The sequence below is a fragment of the Danio rerio genome, chromosome 17, assembly GCF_052040795.2.
Source record: "Danio rerio strain M-AB ecotype USA chromosome 17, GRCz13ab, whole genome shotgun sequence".
Taxonomy (NCBI): Eukaryota; Metazoa; Chordata; class Actinopteri; order Cypriniformes; family Danionidae; genus Danio; species Danio rerio.
This window is the reverse complement of record NC_141037.1, coordinates 1,367,501-1,390,859: the sequence shown is the minus strand read 5'-3', so window position 1 is coordinate 1,390,859 and position 23,359 is coordinate 1,367,501. Positions and strand designations below refer to the sequence as shown.

The 23,359-nt window shown below is 38.3% G+C and overlaps 2 protein-coding genes across 6 annotated transcripts in view; one reads left to right on the top strand and one right to left on the bottom strand.

The window, feature by feature from the left end:
• arhgap11a (Rho GTPase activating protein 11A) overlaps positions 1-23,359 on the top strand; it is a 1,047,489-nt gene that overhangs the window by 940,466 nt on the left and 83,664 nt on the right. The window lies entirely within an intron of this gene.
• eif2ak4 (eukaryotic translation initiation factor 2 alpha kinase 4) overlaps positions 1-23,359 on the bottom strand; it is a 100,080-nt gene that overhangs the window by 37,054 nt on the left and 39,667 nt on the right. For 4 of the 5 annotated variants that reach the window (XM_087289776.1, XM_087289777.1, XM_087289773.1 and 1 more), the window contains exons 15-25: positions 22,488-22,577; positions 22,127-22,249; positions 18,661-18,765; positions 17,784-17,847; positions 15,412-15,491; positions 14,845-14,946; positions 14,665-14,715; positions 12,322-12,558; positions 8,350-8,425; positions 6,044-6,165; positions 5,871-5,920 (exon numbers count right to left, since the gene is read on the bottom strand). In XM_087289776.1, coding sequence (XP_087145902.1) covers positions 5,871-5,920; positions 6,044-6,165; positions 8,350-8,425; positions 12,322-12,558; positions 14,665-14,715; positions 14,845-14,946; positions 15,412-15,491; positions 17,784-17,847; positions 18,661-18,765; positions 22,127-22,249; positions 22,488-22,577 — 1,100 coding nt within the window. The remainder of the gene's footprint in view (positions 1-5,870; positions 5,921-6,043; positions 6,166-8,349; positions 8,426-12,321; positions 12,559-14,664; positions 14,716-14,844; positions 14,947-15,411; positions 15,492-17,783; positions 17,848-18,660; positions 18,766-22,126; positions 22,250-22,487; positions 22,578-23,359) is intronic. The other variant, XM_087289775.1, reaches the window with a different exon arrangement.

Genomic DNA, 23,359 nt, shown 5'->3' with positions numbered 1-23,359 from the left:
AATTTACCTTCAGTATGAGCTGAATCATTTATAAACACTACTGCAGATCACAGTGTGAGCTCCTATTGTTAATCACAACACTATAAACATTATTATAGCATGCAGGATCTCTGAACAGAAGACAGTCAAGACATTTAAAACATCATACAAACTCCAAATGCTTAAAGGGCACCTATTGTCCCCCTTTATTAAGATTTAAAGGGCAGCTATGATGAAAATCATCTATTGTGAGCTGTTTGGACAGTGCTGTGTGTAGTATAGTGTGTCCACAGTCATATTGGGCTGATAGAAACACAATAAGCCTCTTTATTTAATCTCCTGATGTAACAGGATTATTTTGGATATATTGATTTCACTATATTTTCCTCCTGTTTACTTACTGTTCATATAAAATTGTTTTGTGTTCATATTATAAATGTAAAATGAGTCTGTAAAGTGGGTTAACGTCAAGGTGGTATAGTCCAAGCAGCCATACCTGTTGCACTATTGCTTGAGCGGTCTTTCCACCTTTACCTTGAACTAAGGAGGTATGCTCTACCTGTTCCATATTGAACTTGGCTCTGGCCATAATTAACACACACACAAATACATATTTAAGTAAATCATTTGTTATATTTACTGATGTAAAAACGTTAAAAATGTTATTTTTGTTGACAGTGTACATTAAGGGCTCTATCATACACCCGGCGCAGTGTGACGCAAGGCGTGGCGCAGTAGTCTTTTGGTAGTTTCAGCTTGGCGCAAGAGTGGTTTTGAGGCGTTGCGCTACGCTGTTTAAATAGCAAATGCATTAGCTCTCATTTGTGCGCTCATAGGCGTTCTGCTCTAAAAAGGAGGCGTTCTGAGGCGGAGTTGCGCCTCGCTTACACACTGCTTAATACACACAAGAGAGCAATAGGCAAATATCTTTACATATAAAAAAATTTAAATATTAAGGATATATATAGGATATAATAAGAATAGATATAGGATATTAATATAAAGGATTAAAATATTACAAAACATATTATTTTCTAGCCTACATAAATATAAAAAAATCACTGCTTTTATGTCTTCTTCATCTCGGGAGGCTTTTTCAGTTCATTCATAACAATTAGCTTTTGTATAATGTTATTATTATTAGCAGTATTATTTATTATATCCATATTTATATTTGTTTTATTAAAAACAAGCTTAGATTTGTCCACCTGTCAGGTTTTGGATCATATGGGGCACAGCATGTGTTTTAGGATATAACTCAGGTTTTTGAGCACACTTCATTATTATTGTTCATTTATTAATTTGCTGGAAATTAGAACTGAATTTAGAAATAGTTTTGAAACTAATATTTGCGCTTAACAAACAAAATTAATTATTTATAGACTAATTGATGTCTGTGCGTAAAGGTTTCCCAATCCAAGAGCGAAAGTGAAAGTGATCCATTATCTCTCATTCTCACGCAGTAGATGCTGTTTAACTGTTTTCTGTTAAAAAACTGTTAACTGTGAACTGTTTGCTAGTGAAATGCTCAGTTTTTCCACTTAGACTTACTTTGCGTCCTGTAAATAGCGAATGCGCTTATGGCGCAACTCAGCTGACTCTTAAAGGGAATGGGAGATGAGACTCTGATTGGTTTATTCTCAAAACACACCTATAACTCATTAAGAAAATAAACTCAACCCTTTTAGACCATGCGCCGAAGCGCAAGGCAGATTTCCCGTCCTTAAATTAGCAAAAACGCGTCCTGACATGCCCTGAAAGCGTTTGCTCCCTGCGTTTTGCGCATGGACCGTCAATATAGAGCCCTTAATGTAATGAGCTGACGATCTCATAATAACATTCTCTGTGCAGGTATGCATTTATGATTTTTATTTTGACAATATTGTCACTGTTCACATACTGGTTTTTGTAATTGTGAGAGCTAGTTTTCTCTTTTTCTTTTCCACCTTTACCTTGAACTAAGGAGTGTACATTTAATGTAATGAGCTGAAGCTGCCGATCTCATAATAACATTCTCTGTGCAGACTCAAAACGGTGTCCTCTCGTCATTAACTACACTACACAACGCAGACCAAAAGAGCGTACGGTTACACTGACGGTTACATGCAGAGCCCTCTTATTTTAAGGCTGACCGCAATGTGACATAGACGTGCGGTTTCCGCACCCACTGAATTGATTGACAGCCGTTAATTAACATGTCTCCATGGTAACACATATAATCATATCAACAAGACAGAACGCGTACAAAGCAAGCGGGATAAGAAGATCTGTTCAGCTCTCTGTGATCATCAGTCATCATTAAATGTGATCAAAAATGAGATTCACAAGTTCACACGTGTTTAAAACAGAGCATGTTAATGAATTACGGCGATTTTACAGTCTTTATCAGCACAGCTGCATGTCAGAACAATTATAAAAGAAGACACTTCAATCCTGGTTTGTGGACGTTAAATCAGGTTTATTCTGTACATTAACATAACAGATCTCCACACAGCAGTGGAGATTAACCTGTATCCTGACACATTTGCTGTGCAAAAACAGGCACACACAGAGAGCGTATAACTTTGCACTGTGTGGGAACTTTGTAACGACATTGTGTGTGACTCATCGTTGCAAAAAGGCTTGAATTAACTCCACAACAAATACATCAAATAATCATTGGGAAAGTTCTTACTGTAGTATTTCTCACAAATGCGAGATCCGCTTCATGTCTGTCACTGTGCTGTTTATCTGACGCAGCCGAGGCGGAAACGGAGGCACACTCTGACAGGCATGTGGGAACGATGGGCGGGTAGATCCAGCATTAAAGGCACACAAACACGGCTACAAGGTGTTCAGAGCAGAAAATCCAACATTCTGATAGCTCTAATGGGTAATCTGATGGATGTTTGAGCTGAAACTTTACAGACACATTCTGGAGACAGAAAAGACTGATATTACATCTTGAAAAAGTGGTACAATAGGTGCCCTTTAAGATAAGTCTTTTGTGCCTCAAGAACACAGAGTTGCAATGATGAGTCACACACAATGTTATTAGAATTCTCACGCATGCACACACACACACACAGCAGACACACACACTTTGCACTGTTTTTGTACAGCAAAGGTGACAGGATACACATTAATCTTCACTGCTGTATGGATAAGTGTTATGTTAATGTACATAATAAACCTGATTTAAAGGGTCACGAAACACCAGAACACATGTGTTGAGCTGTTGACAGTGGTATATGTGTCCCACACTGCTATAAACACTATTAGGACACCTATATTTCACTAAAAAGTGTAAATTGGTTGTTTTTGCGTTATATCGAGCAAATGTGTTCTTCCGGTCTGAAACTAGTGTTTGAAGCTGCGTCACGGACATGAGATCTTAGCGTGTGTTCCAGCGTGCAGACTGGACGTCTGTACCTGGGAGTTCCTTATGACGTCTGAGTGTGCTGCATTAATGCAGGAGTAAGGCTTGGTTCAAACCAATCAGCGTGCTCTATTATGTATGCGGTGCAACTTCATTAATATGCATGCCAGCTTCGAAGACCGAGAGAACAAGAATTGTTTGGAGATATAGGTCATCAGTGTTGCTTTTATAATGTGCTGCAGTGAAGGTTTTGTTTTCATTTTCCCGCTATGAGAGCGCAGCTGGACTCACCTGTGGATCAGTGCACAGAAATACATGTCTAAGGAACATTGTTTACCCGAGAGCTTCTCCCATCTTTTAATGGTGAAATCCGGATTTGCAGCTCATCTTCTTTTAAAAAAGACGCTGCTCCAGTTGCTGCTGATTGTCCTGTCTCTACAGATTTGGTAAGGGATCATTTAGTGGTTTTTGTTTGTTTATTCAGAGGCAAAGTGAGTTGGTATGGTCAGCAGTACTCTTTCAGTGTTTAAAGACAGACCTTAGTCAAATGATTTCTAGGTTAATAAAGTTTACAGTGTGTTAACATCACTACAATACTATGGACTGAAAGATCTGCTGTAAATGCTAAAATCTAAAAGTCCACCATTTAATAATTTGGCAAATAATTTGATTACTGATGTCCATGTAAACACAGTCATTGTCTGTCTCCTCTGCGTCTGTGTGTGTGTTTTGCCTCTGTGAAAATCAGCGCGTGCCCAAACCGACACTCCCATTGTTATGCACATTTTTACAGACCTTCCCGCTTTCCCCTCCTCCGACACTCCCCCTAAACAGAGCTGGACACGCCCACTTTCCTGACTTTTTCCAAAGTAGAGGTGTGAAAACACCCTGCTGAAACAAGGGGCTTTCATGGCCCTTTAACGTCTACAAACTGGGGCCCCGTTTACACTAGTGCGTTTTAGTTTTAAAACGGCGTTGTAGAATGAAAATGATCCGCGTCCACACTCGCGTTTTACCCAACGTTTCTGAACTGCTCTCCGTCCACACCAAAACGCTGAAAACGCACAACACGTGACCACACACACACTCTCAGGCAAGCGCTGCAGCCCATCTACCCAGATGAGAGCTCTGCTAGTCGGACTTCTCATCAAGCATCTCCCGCTGGATCTAACCTCACTATATTTATTAAACGGGATATTTCATTCATCTTGTTGTCTTTATCTAACGACATATTCCCTGACTTTGGTCATTGGAATCTATTACTTGTTCTCAGGTAACGTGTTTTGGCTGAGCGCAAAGATAAGTTAATGAATAATGTAAGCACGTAGACTACATTCTGTATATTGACTGATCGCTTGCCTTTATTTCCTATAATGTATACACTTATTGTGTTATACTTTTATAATGGCCATTATCGATTATTAAAACTGATATTCAGCAAAAGAGAGGGTGTGCTTCGTATTTTCACTGAAATTGAAAGGAGGCAGTTGTTATCGGCTCTGTTTTGTTATAAATATCCACACAGTGAAGATGACGCTCATATATGCAGCACGACGCCTCAACATTTCTGCTGTCTGTTAAGTTGTTAATATTAAAATGAAAATAGGCAGTTCCTTAAATCATGTTTACATTTTATTGTTGAGAAAGTGAATCAACGTAGCCAAGGTGATGTGAATGAAGTTATAAAGTACACTGTTCCCTTTGAAGATTTACCCGTGTCCTCGGTATAGTATGTTTTCCATATCAAACTGAGAAGAAGAGACTGCAGCCATGATCAAACTTGCGAAGTCTGAACAAGGAGAGAATGCAGGACTGAACTGTGTGTGTTAGGCTACTTAATATTGAGGAAAAGCCCCAATCAGAGAGGCGAATGTCTGCAGCCCCGCCTCCGTTTTCAGATGTCTCCGTTTTCCCTCATCCACACTGAGACGGAGCAGCAGCGTTTCAGAATGAAAACGGCCTCTCCAGCGTTTTCGCAACGCTCCGTTTTCAGCGCTCGAGAACTCTGGCGTAGTGTGGACGGTTGGCTAAAACGCATTAGTGTAATCGGGGCCTGGGATTAAAGCGTCTTCCTTTATAATTGTGCTGACATGCAGCTGTGCTGATAAAGACTGTAAAATCGCTGTGATTTAAACACATGTAAACTTGTGAAACTCACTCTTGATGACTGATGATTACAGAGAGCTGAACAGATCTTTTAATCCCGGTTGCTCTGCGCACGTCCTGTCTTGTTGATATGATTATACGCCTTTCTACGGAGAATGTTAATACGTGGCTGTCGATCAATTCAGTGGGCGGGGAAACCGCACTCCTACGTCACGTTGCAGTCGGCCTCAAAATGAGAGGGCTTTACAACCTATTTTAACATCAGGAAGTTTTAAAAAAGAGGCTTATTGTGTTTCTATCAGCCCAATATGACTGTGGACACACTATACTACACACAGCTCTGTCCAAACAGCTCACAATAGATGATTTTCATCATAGCTGCCCTTTAATATCAGACAGTGATGTGCACAGAGAGAGAGAGTTGTACCTTTTGAGATGTGAGATGTTGTTTCTGGCCACAAATCTAGCAAACGCCAGCTGATGAGAGAGAGATGCTTTTAATCATCATTAATTTACTTATATTTCTCATATATTCCTTCTCTTCAGACTGATTCTGTGAGTGTGTGTGTGTGTGTGTGTGTGTGTGTGTATGTGTCTCACCCTGAGGTCATACGGCAGAGAGACCAGCATGCCACTGTGATCCATGAAACACGCCGTCTCACAGCCTTCATACAGACGCCTGTTCCTGGGCAAGAGCAACGGCGTCTGCAGACGCACCGCACCTGAACACACACACACACACACACCCATTCACACGCATACGCATACACACACGCACACACACACACACACACACACACACAAACACACACACACGCTCGCACGCACATACACACACACAAGCAAGAACACATGCACCCACATACAAACATGCATGCATACACACAAGCACGTATATATACATATATGCGCACGAAAGCACATGCACACACACACACGTGCACAAACACACAAACACAAAAGCATGCACACACACCCACACAGACACACACTTGTGCACACACACACACACACACGCCCAAACGCATGCACACAAACACATGCGCACACACATGCACATATGCAAGCAAGAACACACACGAAAGCACATGCACACAGCACACATGAACAAACACACACAGACATGCACAAACACACACACAAGCAAGCAAGAACACATGCGCGCGCACACACAAGTGTACACACATACACGTATGCACACACAAGCACATGCACACACCCATGCACAAAATCACACAAATCACACACACGTACACACAAGCACATGCACACACACAAGCATTACAACAGTACATGTGATCAAACACACACACACACACACACACAAGCACACACACATATATATGAACATGCACACAAAGACATGCACAAAAACACATAAGCAGGCATGCAGGCACATACACACACATACACACACACAAACACAGACAGAAACAAAACTGAAAAACTTTTGTTGTTTCTTTTTGTCGTTCTTGGCCTACTTTTAAAATGTGGGGTGGGTGGGTAATGATGCACCATCTCATGCTTAGGACTACACCACTGGTTGTAAGGGTTACAAAATATTAGTATATTACAATTTTACTTGGGTGGCACGGTGGCTCAGTGGTTAGCACTGTGGCTTCACAGCAAGAAGGTCACTGGTTCAAGCCTCGGTTGGGTCAGTTGGTGTTCCTGTGTGGAGTTTGCATGTTCTCCCCGTGTTGGCGTGGGTTTCCTCCGGGTGCTCCGGTTTCCCCCACAGTCCAAACACATGCGCTATAGGGGAACTGATCAACTAAACTGGCCGTAGTATGTGTGTGTGTGTGTGTGTGTGTGTGTGTGTGTGTGTGTGTGTGTGTGTGTGTGTGTGTGTTTGTGTGTGTCCCAGTACTGGGTTGTGGCAAAACATATGCTGGTTAAGTTGACGGTTCATTCCACTGTGGCGGGCCCTGATGAATAAAGGAACTAAGCCGAACAGAAAATGAAGGAAGGAATAAATAATTGTACTTCTTTATTGTCAAATATTAACTTTATTTTGGTGCATTGCTGGTGAATAAAACCCTCTGCAGGTTAGCTTGCCACTCTTTACACTCAAATATATATATTAATAATATTGTGTATATATTTTTCGATTAGGTGTAAAGATGTATGCATGTATCTAATATATTATAATCTTATTTGATAATCATACTGAGCCACACTGCAAAGCCATTTAATTCTGCATTAACACATAGTGGGCTTTTTTTTACAGCACATCCCTAATAATAATAGTGTTAATAACTCATCTCTAATAACTTCTCTTTGTCATGATGACAGCACATAATATTAGACTAGATATTCTTCAAGACACTAGTGTTCAGCTTACAGTGACATGTAAAGGCTTCACTAGGGTAATTAGGGTAAAGTTAGGGTAATTAGGCAAGTCATTGTCTAACAGTGGTTTGTTCTGGAGACAATCCAACACTAATATTGCTGAAGGGGCGAATAATATTGACCTTAACATGGCTTTAAAACTATTAAGAACTGCTTTTATTCTAGCTGAAATAAAACAAATCAGACTTTCTCCAGAAGAACAAATATTAGAGGAAACACTGTAAAAACTCTTACTCTGAATCTGTTCAACATTATAAAAGAATAATTAAATATTGTACAGAATGGCTAATAAGTTCACCCTAAAGATGCATTTGATTTAATGAATCAGTTCAAAAGACTCTAATGATTCCTTTGATTCCTCCTTGTGATCCCTGGTTTGGGTTCTGACCCGGGTAAATTCGAGTTTACTTTGAGATTTGGGCTTAAAAAGGCGACTGTGAAAATGAGCTTTTACACAGGCCTTGGGAAATATAAGAATAAAGATTTGGCAGGAGTGCGAATTTAGTTGTATTTGTATGAACCTGATCTGAACACACAAGTTTTGATTGGCTCACCGTGTCGTCTGAAGATCCTGGTGACGGTTTCATACACGTACTGCTGCAGTTTAGCAGAGGCCAGGTGAAAACTGCCCTGCAAACACAAGCAGATCAGTCAGAAAACCTGAGGAGAAATAACACACACACACACACACACACACAGCGCCTCCTGCTGGAGGTCATCTACACACACAACGGCTGGAAAACAGATTATTTTTTAACAAAGATCACCAGCTAATTCTGTTCTAATGTTCACTTTTACTTGTTTATTTTAATAAATTTTATTTAAAAACTACACCTGAGTATTTTCTTTTACAATCTAATGTACAGGGTGGGCCATTTATATGGATACACCTTGATGAAATGGGAATGGTTGGTGATATTAGCGTCCTGTTTGTGGCATATTTCTGGATATAGAGTTGCTCTTCAGTGTTTGGACTCTCAGTAGTGATTATTAAACCACACTGAACTGAACTTAAACACTGAAAACTGAACTGACACCGTTTCAGTTTACTATGATCTTCTATGTGAAGCTGCTTTGACACAATCCACATTGTAAAAGCGTTATTCAAATGAAGGTGAATTGAATTGAATTAATCGATTGCAGATGTTTGTTTATATTGGGCTGATACAAAAGAAGTATAAAAGAATGATAATAATAGTAAAAAAAACATGTCACTAAATATGCTTTGGCAGCCATTATTATACCCGGCACAATAAAGCACAAGACATCTTTCCATAACATGTTGCTTTTTTTTAGACCAACGCAACCATAACCATAACCTGTTTTCTGTCACGTTGTTTAAATAGCAAATCCAGTGTTTCCTCTAGAACGTTTTCCAGCTGTGGCAGCAGGTCTTTTACACAAATCTACCAACTACCTATGGCGTTATTTCAATGGAGAAATGTGGTGAGCGCAGTATTACACGTCGGGATCGCATTTATGTAAGGGTAATATGAGCATGCCAATCTCTGCTTACACGCCGATTTCCTCTGCTCGTGCACAAAGCTTCTTGCACGCCCACAAACAGGCTATCAAGCGCAGATCTTCTTGTGCGCTCTCAGATAAACACTGCTGAAGTGCGATTTAGCGCATTTATGTAGCGAGTATGTCTCCAACATTTATTAGATTTGCTAGGAACATTTATGAATGTCTCCAATAGACCTAGAATGTGGGATTAATGCGTCCTGAAGTAAAGTAAAATGGCAGTAAACTCCAGCAAGATAACGTTAAAGTCTTTGTATGCAGAATCACAGACCTTTATCAAGAAATAAAGTATAATTAGGAAACTGTGATCATCTTAACTGAAAGCTACGTCGTGTTTGCTGGACTCATGCATCGCGCAGCTGTCAGTAAGTCAGTCTGTCTGTCAGCACGTCACCTTAAAGTGTTAAACACATGGCGCACAGCACTACTACGGTTACAGTAAAGTTCGCACTGTTATAATTCACTTACCTTTTAATGCGTTCAATGCGATTATAACCCACTATTAAAAACAACAACAACAATGAATGAATGTTTTGAATTAATGAGAAGCTGTAATGTAGCCATGGCAGGATGAATTTTGGTGTGGCGCCCCGCCATGGAAGAATGAATGCAGCGGAAACCATGCAATCCATTTGCGCCACTTTGTGGACTGATGAGTGTTTCAGTGTAGAAAAGAGGTGTGTTAAGGCGCATTGATGGTGCATTGCTTTTTTTGAGGAGCTAAAATAGACTGTTAGTTGTGCGCCTCACTTACACATTTCTTAAAACACACAGGATGTACAGCAATATACAAATATTTTTACAGATGAAAAAGAATTAACCTCTTAAACTCTGCTGCTATTTAGGAATTTCCGCCTGGATTTTGTCTACCCAAATTTAAAAGCTTCCCAAATCCACATGCAGAGGTGTAAATGCTAAAAATTGGTTTCATTTCAAAGAAAACCCTTTGAATTTTCATAAAATATCTGTATATGACGTCTGTGTTATAATAAGCACCTAAAAAAGAGGCACTTTTTGTATTTTTTTTTTTAGAAACTCAAATGTGAAAGTGTCCCTTTAAGGGTCTGTGTGTTATAGCGTGCTGTAATTAATGTTGGTGGTTCCTGCACATGTCTGCAATCATAGGAAACAAGAAAAATGTCTCCACCATAATCTATGCAAAAGTTATTGTGCTCCAACTGATGAGAGGTGCTGTACAAGCCACAGGGAGCGATCATTGTTTTCATATTTCACTATTCTTTTGTTTGATCAAACATAATTCACTGTGTTTGGAGCACGTCAGACATGTAAAACTTACTTATGCACATCCCCTCAACAACAGAGGAGAATGGCCCTGAAGCACACAGCATAAGGTAAGAGATGACAGCTGTCTGTGCTATCTGGGGCTGCTTATTGATCATAAATGTATTGTTTTCACTTCTGCACCATGGAAACACGGCGATTCATTCGGCAACTGTTTGATATGTGAATATAATTCAGTAAAAAGAATGCTAGAACTGTATGAGCACCGGCAAGAGCTTTCATTTGAGCTATAACTTGTACATGTGTCATATGAAAAAAATATGAAAATGAGCCAATGTTCAACACCCAGCTCGGGTCTCCAAAATACTGTGTATTTAAGTGTAAATAACTTTTATACAGTAGAATAAAACCCAAAGTGATGCATATGTGCATAAAATATAGATTCTACGCTTTCAAATGGAACCACTTAAGAGGGTCTGGTGCAATGCTGGCCCTTTAAATCTTAACGCGAAAGTCGATGACATCATGGACCTGGTTTCGGGTCCACAGAGTTTGAGATGTTAAAGGATTAAAATATTTTAGAATATATTATTTTCTATAATTGTAAACACCACCGCCTCCATGTCTTCTTCATCTCGGGAGGCTTTTTCAGTTCATTCATGACTATTAGCTTTTGTATAATGTTATTATTATTAGCAGTATTATTTATTATATCCATATTTATATTTGTTTTATTAAAAACAGGCTTAGATTTGTCCACCTGTCAGGTTTTAGACCATATGGGGCACAGCATGTGTTTTAGGATATAACTCAGGTTTTTGACCACACTACATTACTTGTGTTCATTTATCCGTTTGCTGGAAATTTGAACTGAATTTAGAAATAGTTTTAAACAAATCTTAACAACAAGATTTTCCTCTTAACAAAGGAAATTAAATAAGTGGGCTAACGGAAGTCTGAGTGTACAACACGTTTTCTTTATCCACAGAAGGGAGAAAGTGAAAGAGAAAGTAAAGGCCGATTGGAGGAGGCTCGTTCTTTATCCTGGCGCTGCAGATGCTCTGTTCAACTGTTTTCTTTCTAGTGAAGGTTTCAGTTTTCAAACATACAAAGTCGTCATGTAAATAGCAAATGCTCCATGTAGCGGCGCAACTGGCTCTTAAATGGAATAAGAGATGAGACTCTGATTGGTTTATTCTCAAAACACACCTATAACTCATTAAGAGGATAAGCTCAACCCTGTTAGACCATGCGCCACGGCGCAAAGCGGATTTTTCCATCCTTAAAAAAACACACTCTTAATGCTTTTGCACCCTGCACTTTGCGCCTAGATCATTAAAATAGAGCCCTATGTGTGGGAAGCACTGGAGATGTATTGTTGGTAAACAGATGTGTATTGAATCGATTGGGCAGCTTTACGTAAACAAAGGAAAATTGAGACCTGTTTAAAATGATTTAAGTATTTAAATATTTTAGAGAATTTTGAAATTTAAGACATTTTAAGACTTTAAGACGCTGCAGACACCCTGTGGTAGGTAATTAAATATGACAGAAATGTGAATGATGTGTGAGGATGATTGACAGGCTTGTAACTAAGCAATTAACAGTCTGTTAATGAGGAAGTAGGTTTTCCCAAAGGTTGCACACTCTTCTGTCACACACTCAAAAGTATGGAGTCTTTTTTCACAAAAAAGTCCATATTTTTAGGAAGTAGTATAAGTGTGTGAAGTGTGATGCAGCTTTATCAGTGAGTGCCCCACCTTGTGTATGTCTGTGTCGTATGTGTAGTCGGTGACGGGCGAGATGTTCTGGGAGAACAGCTGGTTCACCATGGTCCGGTAGGCTTTCCCGTTGACGTTCGCCATGGTGTGCTGGAGCACCTCGTGCAGCTCTGACTCCTCCATCTGCGGAGGCGGGAGCAGATCACTCTTCAGCAGCTCCACCGCCGTCGGACGCAGCGCTGGGTCATGGTTCAGCAGCCAGCCAATCACCTTCCTCTACACACACACAGGAATCATGGGTAATGTTAGGATGGAGGTGAACCACAAAACCACTGCTTCATTTTATATACCGTCAGAATTATTTATGCTCCAGTGAATCGTTTTCATGTGTCAAATATTTCCCAAATGATGTTGAACAGATCAGGAGTTGTTCACAGTATTTCCTCTAATATTAGCTCTTCTGGAGAAAGTCTGATTTGTTTTATTTTGGCTAGAATAAAAGCAGTTTTTAAATGTTTTAAACCCGTTTTAAGATCAATATTATAAGCCTCTTCAGCAATTTATGGCAACTGTTATACAATGACTTGCCTAATTACCCTAACTTTACCCTAATTACCCTAGTGAAGCCTTTACATGTCACTTTAAGCTGAACACTAGTGTCTTGAAGAATATCTAGTCTAATATTATTTACTGTCATCATGACAAAGAGAAAATAAATCAGTTATTAGAGATGAGTTATTAACACTATTATGATTAGAAATGTGCTGAAAAAATCTGTGTTAAACAGAAATTGATATACAGGGAGATACATGGAGGCTAATAATTCTGACCTCAACTATTTATAAATCACCACTGCCTGGCATTTAAGCTAGGGGTGGTCAGATGCAAAACATTCTTGTTTTTCTATGAAACAATGCTGAAGTCAGATAATCTGCTTCGAGTAAAGTGCCAGAACGACTGTCTTTGTTTTGGTCATTTAACCCGCCCAATGCCAGTTTAGCTAATTATATTTCAGCACTCGGGTGGACAGATGGTGAAAAACAGTGTATTTCATTCATTCCTTCAGTCAGGAAGGCTGTGAAAGCATGTGTTCGTGACTTTAATGCGACCTCAGGTGGACAGTAGCAGACTCTGAAATGAGACGCAGATTCAGAGTTCCACATGAGCGTAATAATTAGCAAATTATATAATTATTACAAGCGTAAACATTTGGTGAGCAGGTTACATTGCAACTCCGTGTCCTAACACCACACTTCGTGACGAGATATACAGTGATGAGCAGTTTGGCTGTTTGCAGCAGATGTAACACGACAGAAATGTAAACACAGCCATTCAGAAGCACAGAAGAGTGCACTCACGGCACTCCAGCCAAATGGTGAGCTTTATAATCTAATGACTACATATTAAAGCTCTTGAACATGATTAAATGTAGATGCTGAATCACTGATGTGTGTTGGTTTGCACTGAGTCTCAGTTCTGAAGTTAAATTTCAGACGTTTTATTGTATATTCCAGATCTGAGCTGCTTTCGGTAGTATGGCAATAAATGTCTTGTCAAACGGCATTCAGACTCACATTATTAGCATTTAACACTGAATAAAGCACATGAGCTGTAGCTGAGCTGATCATTTTCTGTTTTTCAGCTGTGAGAAACTGAAGCCGATTCTAAAATATAAATGTCAGGTGTTGGTTAGGACAAAAACTCCTTTAATATGGAAAATAATCCCTTTTATTGCGTGCAATTGCATTTATATAGAACATGATTTAAATCAGCCTTTAGACTCAATCTTCAGACTCGCTCCTGTTGGTCCTCAATCTGGCAACCTGCGCCTGCATTTGTTTTGCTCTGGGAGTGCAATACCTAGTTCAACCACTAAAAAAAAACTCACAAACAACTCACAAGGGTGTAAAACTCACAAACAACTCCTTTAACTTAATATAAATAAAGATGTAATAAAGATGGGAATGATGCACACAAAGAAAGCCCGAGGGTAGATTTGCAAAGCAATGTTATTTTGAAGGGAAAACTTCCCCATTAGCAGATTATTTGGCTTGTTTTAATTAAAAACTCGCTTAATTTTGGCAAATTATTTCTGAATACAAGCACATTAGCTTTGCTTGTCTGGAAAATGCTTCTTGATTTAAGAATCTTTAGATATTCGGACAAGAAACAAGACAAAAAAAAACATTTTTTTGCAGTGTAATTCTGGCACAGTGTACGTTTCTGTTTCTGTTGGGCTCTGTTTGCCCTGTTTGCTCCTCAAATAACCACTAAAACTGTGGTTATACACATAATGTGCCAAATAAATACACTACTATAAGGCTAAAAAGTTATTGTAGATAAACTAACAAAAAGAAAAACATAAAAAAAAAAACGTGTCACCTGCGTTCCACTCTCATACTTGCAGAAATCTTCAGGGAAAGTAATGGACTCCTGCAGGACAAACAGAACGAGGATTTTACTTTCAATAAATCCCTAATGTTCATCATGTGTGTGTTTGTTCTGAGCGACAGATGATGAAGAATAAACTGATGACAGTGGGATGTGTTTGATGAAACTCACTTTCCTGAGTTGACTAAGCACAAATATGCGCTCTGATGCGGTGCTCATGGGCCTGTAGGACATCTCGAACAAGATGATGCCCAGACTGAACAGATCCACTTTCTGCACACACACACAGAGAGAAAGAGAGAGAGAGAGCCAGACAGTAGCTATGTCAGTCCGTCATCACAGTATTCTTCTTCTTCTATAATTATTCCCTCCAGAACGGTCCTGAGCATCTGTCTGCGCTCCCGTTTCAAGCCTCCAGAAGCCACCGCATTCACTGCATTCATTGTGTTTGGTCTTGGTTTTCTGAGGCTCATTTATTAGAGGAGAACAACCACTACAGTGGAGAATCCCAACAGTGCAGCAAACTACACTCCTCTCAGTGATATCTGTGCAGGAGCAGCAGGAGCTGGGGAGGTGATGCTCTTGTGTTTCTCACTGACTGGACACGCAGATTATTGACTAATGATTAATGCCATATTACAGATTTGTGCATAAATCTAATTCACATCTGAAGATGGAAACATGGCTAATGAGCAGAGGCACATATAAAGATTTAAAATAATAACTGGTCATCAATACCTGGTTATATGTGGCTTTAGTGTTTCCTTGAACTTCTGGACCGACATAAAGAGCCGTTCCCACCATACCAGTCATGTTATCTGTGGACAAGCACAATAACATGAGCATAGCACTACAATAAAGATTTTATAAACTAAAATATTAACAAACATATTTAATATTTAAGTAATAATTCACACCATTTACTACTGGCTTATTACACACCTATTATTAAGATATTAACTATTCATTAGTAATTATTGAGTACACACCTAATCCTACCCTAAGCCTAACTACTACCTTAATAACTATTAATAAGCAGCTAATTAGAAGTTTTTTCAGCTAAACATCTTAGTTAATGGTTTGTTAATAGTGTGAATTAAAATAAGTAATAATAAATAAAAGTGTGAGCAATATTTCTGCTTTAGGGTTTTTCCTTCTTCAAGGAGCACATGCTGTTAATTGATTTAAAAAGTGGACAATTTTGTGTATAAATATATTTTTTTCTTTTAATAAATGGACACAAATTAAGATTTATAAACAAAGATAAATTAAAAGCGGACATTTCCAACACAGGATAATATATCTTATAATTATAGATATTAAAATATGCATATTGTATTATATAATAGAATATTATTATAATATAATAATATATATTTCTCAGTTATTTTTGTTCTTCAAAAACAAACTATAGCTACTAACCTTTTTCCCTCACAAAATAAAAATGACTAATTATTATTTATTTATTTTATTAAGTATTAATTTAATAGTTTTATATGATATCTAATGAAGTTATAATAATGGTTTAATTTATTTTCTCACAATATAAAGTACTTATTATTATTTATTTATATTATTAAGTATTTATTTATTAGTTTTATAATATATTTAATACAATTATAATAATAATTAAACTAATTTTTCACGATATAAAGTACTTATTATTATTTATTTATTTATTTTATTAAGTATTTATTTATTAGTTTTATATTATATCTAATAAAATTATAATAATAATAAACTTATTTTTCTCACAATATAAAGTACTTATTATTAATTATTTATATTATTAAGTATTTATTCATTAGTTATTTATTTAACTGCATATGGTGCTCAGGGATAGGTTTAAAATAATTTCAATATTAATAAAGAATTTACATTTAAATGAGCTCTTTTATTAATATTATGGCATATTATTATTATCGTACGCTAACATTTTCGTAGTTTTTGCATGCAGAATTATTATTTTACAGAATAGAATAAATTGGTAACACTTTACAATAAGGTTGTAGTAGTAAAAGCTGGTTTATACTTCTGCATCGAGTGATCGTCGTGTGCGTAGCCATACTTCAGCATGCTGTTTGTGTTGCTCTGCAATAACACTGCCGAAACACTAGCTGGCAGTAGGTTTTGATGTTCCTCTGTTGAGTTTCTTCGCAGGTAATTTGTTTTTTCTGAACGCTACCTTAATGTACAAGTAGCTAAACTCGCTCATTCAGAGGCAGGAACCGGCGGACGTGCAACAACTTCAATCATAAGGTAAACACAAAACAAAAGTTTCCACCTACACAAAAAGGAGTTTCACACGACTCAACACTTGTAACCACTCGCTCCATCGGGTTCGTGGCTCTCTGCACCACCCACACTTGTAACTGATAACAAGCCGACCAATCACAGAACTTGCGCTACACAACGTTTTGGCTCGTAATTGAATTTTTTGAGATGTGCGCGTCAGCGTCAGCCATAGCGAGTGATATGTGTCCGCGTGCAGACTGCCTCGGGCCATACATGTGCACTTGACGCAGAAGTATAAGTCAGCCTTTAATGTTAGATAATGCGTTTACAAACATGAACAAACAATGAGCGTTATTTATTACAGTATTTGTTCATGTTAGTTAACCAAAATGCAGTTGCTCATTGTTAGTTCATGTTAGCTTGACTAATTGACTAATGTTAACAAGCATGAATTTGGATGTTAATAATAATGCATTAGTAAATGTTGAACTATGATTAATAAACGCTGCGCAATTGTTCTTCATAATTAGTTTAGGTTAATAATTACATTAACTAATCAAATCTTATTGCAAAGCGTGACCATTTTAATCTGAATTGAGTTTATAATATAAACGGCAAGAAATAAACTCAGTTCTGTGAAGAAATAAACTTTAAATTGAGTACAAACTGTCTAAACTTACATTTTCATATTTGTTAAACTTTTAAAATGGCCTGCAGGCACCTTTTCAACACATTCTACCTGAATAACTTGAATATTTTGCTGTTTATTCTATTTAAGGTGCAAAAACGATCACTGAAATGTTTGTGTTATTTGCATTTAGAGAAGTCAGATATGATGAGAAGGAAACCCAAAGTCATTGCTCAGGTGCTTTTACCTGTGGGATCTGGTTTTGGGACGAATCCTGAGCTGCTTTCGTCCACTTCCAGCTTACCTGCAGCCTGAAAAACACAAGAAACTCCTCAAAATCTACAGTGACATGAGTTTGAAGCATGCACACAGCAGCACAAGCTCTCGTTCACACTTTTGAAACATGAATGAAATCAAATACATTTCAATAAAGCATGCACAAAGCTGCAAAAGTCATCTTACATGATTTTAATGATTTATTTCACACACACACACACACACACACACACACACACACACACACACACACACACACACACACACACACACACACACACACACACACACACACACACACTTAAACTTTATTTCATGCATGCAAAAGCTATTATATTATTATTTAATACTTGATTATTTTTCATTAATAAGAATTGGTGTATGAATGATAGTCTGCATGAACCAGAAACTGTGACTAGAGAAATGGAATATTAAATGAGAAAACAGTGGGAGTGGCTTGGTTTTTCTACTGCGAGCTGATTGGCTGTAGTAAAGTGGGTGTGTCATTCAGAAAGATGGGGAAAAAGGTTTGAGGAGAGTTATAACAGCCTAACAGACTCCTCCTCCTCCACACGTTTCTGTTGGATGTCAAAACTGACAGCTGGAGGGGCGTGGTTAAGTGTGTTAGCCACGCCCAATACCCGCCCAATACCAAATCTGAAAATTAAACTGCAGATTTGCAGATTTTAATTAGAGGTTACAAGGGGAAACGGTTTTATTTGTCATTATTGACGTGCACAGATGAGTTGTTCAGCACAAAACTAGCAATGTGAGCGAACAAGTATGGTTAGTTTGGATTTCATGTGGACTTTAAGCTGTAAATCTAGTGTCCTTTACGCATGCAGTACCACATTAGCTGGATGATCGGTGGCCAGGCCGAAGTCTCCGATCTTCACATGATCCTGAGAGTCCAGGAAGATGTTGACAGGCTTCAGGTCTCTGTGGATCATCCCCTGCGAGGACAGACACAGATCATATTTAGGAGGTTTGATTAGGGTTGTGCAACTAAACAAAATTAATTTTTTTAAATTACAAACATAACAAATTATGACAAACAATTATTGCATCATATCCTACCCACTCTCCAGCAGCCTGGTGAAATTCTCCACAAAGCACAATTTAACGTAGAAATCAGAAAAATCGTATTGTAGCATCAAACATGCTTCATTTATTGAAGTTTATTAGAAACAGAGCACCGGAACGGTGCATACACTGCAAAAAATGCTTTTTTCTTGCTTAGCTTTTTTTTTGTTTCTAATCTAAATATCTAAAATCTCTTATATCAAGAAGCATTTTCTAGATAAGCAAAACATATTGTCTTGTTTTGAGAAATAATATGCCAATATTAAGTGAGTTTTTCCTTAAAACAAGCTAAATAATCTGCCAATGGGGTGAGCAAAATAATCTTACGTCAAAAGAAAAAACTAGATTATTTTGCTGACCCCATTGGCAGATTATTTAGCTTGTTTTAAGGAAAAACTCACTTAATATTGGCATATTATTTCTCAAAACAAGAAAATATGTTTTGCTTATCTAGAAAATGCTTCTTGATTTAGGAATTTTTAGATATTTGGACTAGAAACAAGACAAAAAATCTAAGTAAGGCCGTACTCACACTATGTACAGTTACCTCAAACCGGGCCAATGCACGCTTGTTCCCCCTCCCGTCTCCCCTGTGGCCCGCACTCACACCACAATCAGGCCTGGGCACGCTTACGTCATCGCTGCTGCACTGTTCAGTGAGAAGCGCTCTCTCACTCAGCAGCACAGTGGAGATTTCTCTAGTTATATCGTGTCAGTGGTTTGTTATGCAGTGACATGCAGTCAAATATTTCGCCAAACAGTCCTTAGGGATGCGGGGACACGCAGTCAGATATTTCGCCGAACAGATCCGCCACTTTTGGCGCTCATAAACAATCATAAAGCTCTCGTGCTGCAGGAATGAGGAGGTCTGCTGAAGGTGCAGCTGTGGTGCAGTGAGGGGTTTGCGTCTTTAATAAACTACAGCAGTTTGCGTTCACTGAACAGTAAGAATGACTAATAAATCCATATCAAACAGCCCCTTAAAGTCACGTCTCGCTTTCAGTTTCGGGCTTTGGCACGTTTTGCACTCACACACAAGCGTACCGCGCCAAAGCCCAAGTGAACCGCGCTTAAGCCCGATTCAGCGCACTCACACTTCTCAAACGATCCGGGAAACGGGCCTGGGCACGGTACGGATGATAGTGTGAGTACGTCCTAAGAAAAGCATTTTTTGCAGTGTTGGCCCTATTGGAATTGCTCCGTTTCTTATTCTTCTCCGGAATGAATCGTGATTTTGAGGGGCTAAACATGCCCGAAACTTACAGAAGTGGTGAAAATTTACGTTTCTTATGGGTTTCGGAAGTGGGCGTGGCAAAATGACTCGACAGTGCCACCTATGCACTTTTGACGGACTGGCCCCCAAGCTACGAATCACGCACGCATATGAAAATTGGCACACACGTCAAACACGCCAAAACCTACAAAAAATCTCAAACCCAACCGGAAGTCGGATCATTTTAATTTCATGCGGTGAAAAAGTGGCGTTTTTGCCATTTCCAGGCGTTGTATTTTAACGAACTCCTCCTAGGGATTTTATCAGATCGACACCAAAATTGGCTTTTGTCATCTAAAAGCCTTGGCTATGTTAAATTGCGAAGATCTAGAGTTTTTGTCGAAGGGCGTGTCCGTGGCGGCCTCACAAACTTCGATGATTCGCCACGAAACAGGAAATTATTATAACTCAGCCAAACAACGTCCGATGTGCCTGAAAATTCACATGGTTGATAAGATTCCTCTATTAAAGGCATCTACATGCCACTCTTGAGTCACAGTTATAGCGCCACCTGCTGACAGGAGAAAGTTTGGCATAAATCTGTGATTTTCTCATGTTATTTATATATATCAGCTTAAATTAATGTTGTTCGTGTTCTCTGTCATCCTGAGGCCACCGGGCGGCGGTGAGCCCGAGTGAGAGGTCCCTATCATCGCTGCTTGCAGCTTTAATTGGATTTGTGTTTCTAAAAGCATTAAAGAGAGCTTGTGTTGTTGTGTGTATGCGCTCAGCGTCAAAGACGAGCAGAACACGCACGTACACACGCACACAAAAATAGAAATATAGAATAGAATACCTTTCAAAATAGAAAGGTGATATATTAAAAATCAAACCATTGCTAAAAAATCAAATCAAATCAAATACAAACTACAAATAATTAAACTTTATTTTTTTAATGTTTCATGTTTATTAAAATTTTATTTAATATTTTTCACAACAAATTAGTCTGTGTGTAGCAATTTCTGAACTGTGATCTTCAGTTTCTTTGTTAGATTAGCTCATCAGTTTGTGGTACTGACTAATCTAATGAACAGTTGAAGTCAGAGTTATTAGCCCCCCTGTTTATTTTTCCCCAATTTCTGTTTAACAGAGAGCAGATTTCTTCAACACATTTCTAATCATAATAGTTTTAATAACTCATCTCTAATAACTGATTTCTTTTCTCTTCACCATGATGACAGTAAATAATATTAGACTAGATATTCTTCAAGACACTTCTATACAGCTTAAAGTGACATTTAAAGGCTTCACTAGATTAATTAGGGAAACTAGGCAGGTTAGGGTAATTAGGCATTAGGGTAACTAAGGTATAACAATGGTTTGTTCTAGGGCTGCACGATATTTTGGAAAAAATTGACTGCGATATTTTTCTCCCTGCGATATATATTGCGATATTTTATACATATATATATATATATATATATACTTAAGGTATACTTTTGCACACATTACATACAGTATCACTGTTTTATCTGCTGCAACACTTACTGTAAAATTCGTGTAAATAAATATATATATATATTTGTTTTTTTTTGTGCTTTGCATTTCACCTACTGTGATGTGACTATCGCGGATGCTTAAAGGGGCTAATAATTTTTTCCCTAAAATGGCGTTTAACAAATTAAAAACTGCTTTTATTCTAGCCGAAATAAAACAAATAAGACTTTCTCCAGAAGAACAAATACTATCAGACACACTGTGAAAATTTCCTTGCTCTGTTAAACATCATTTGGGTAACACTTACTCGAAGGGGGCTAATAGCACTGACTTCAACTGTATATGCACACATATATCACAGTAAAGCATAAATGAATGTAACAGAGATCTGTGAGGGCTCAACTCATTCACACTCGGCACTGTACAGATACGGCTCGATGATAATCGTTTTAATTAAGTGTGATTACTGTAGACCAGAATGATCCTAATTGAGATTTTCTCCAGGTTGTGTTTGTGCTCACCTGTTCATGTATGTATGAGAGTCCGTCCAGGATCTCCCTGAAGAGTCTCCAGAGGCGACTGCTGTCCTCAAACAGACCCTGATCAATGGTGTCTCTTAAAGTGCTTTTCTCACAGTATTCCATCTGAGGATGCACAAAAGCACAATCACATCGAATTAATCAATTAAAAACTCACTTATTCTTGACATATTATTTCTAAAAAAACAAGATAACATGTTAAATGAGTGTTAAGTTTATGAAAAAAAACATTGCATTTATTTTACCACATATAATAAGCATTTTGCAAAACCTGTTTAACCTGAAATTGACAGAAAATTAAAGCTGAATATTTAAACCAATGATATTGCAGATGTGAACGCACCTGAATGTACAGGTAATGAGCGATGAGCAGCGGTTTCTCTGAGTCTGTGCTGTCTAATGGATCTGCTGCTTTCCTACTGCTGGGCTCTTGCTGAGGAGAAAACAACACATGATGAAGATGAACCTGTTATCCTCAATCTCCTTCATGCCTGTAATATTTATAGATGACACTTACAGGACGTCCGTCCATCCATCCATCCATCCATATCCATCATCTATCCATCCATCCATCCATCCATCCATCCATCCATCCATCCATCCATATCCATCATCTATCCATCCATCCATCCATCCATCCATCCATCCATCCATCCATCCATCCATCCATCCATCCATCCATCCATCCATCTATCTATCTATCTATCTATCTATCTATCTATCTATCTGTCTGTCTGTCTATCTATCTATCTATCCATCCATCCATACATCCATCCATCCATCCATCTATCTATCTATCTATACATCCATCTATCCATCCATCCATCCATCCATCCATCCATCCATCCATCCATCCATCCATCCATCCATCCATCTATCTATCTATCTATCTATCTATCTATCTATCTGTCTATCTATCTATCTATCCATCCATACATCCATCCATCCATCTATCTATCTATACATCCATCTATCCATCCATCCATCCATCCATCCATCCATCCATCCATCCATGCATGCATCCATCCATCCATCCATCCATCCATCCATTCATTCAACAATGTAAACAATTAACATGTAATATTTATAGATAAACACTTACAGGACTTGCATCTATCCAACTACCTATCCATCCATCTATCTATGCATCCATCCAATCATCCATCCCTACATCAATCCAACAATGTAAACAATTAATATGCAATATATATAGAT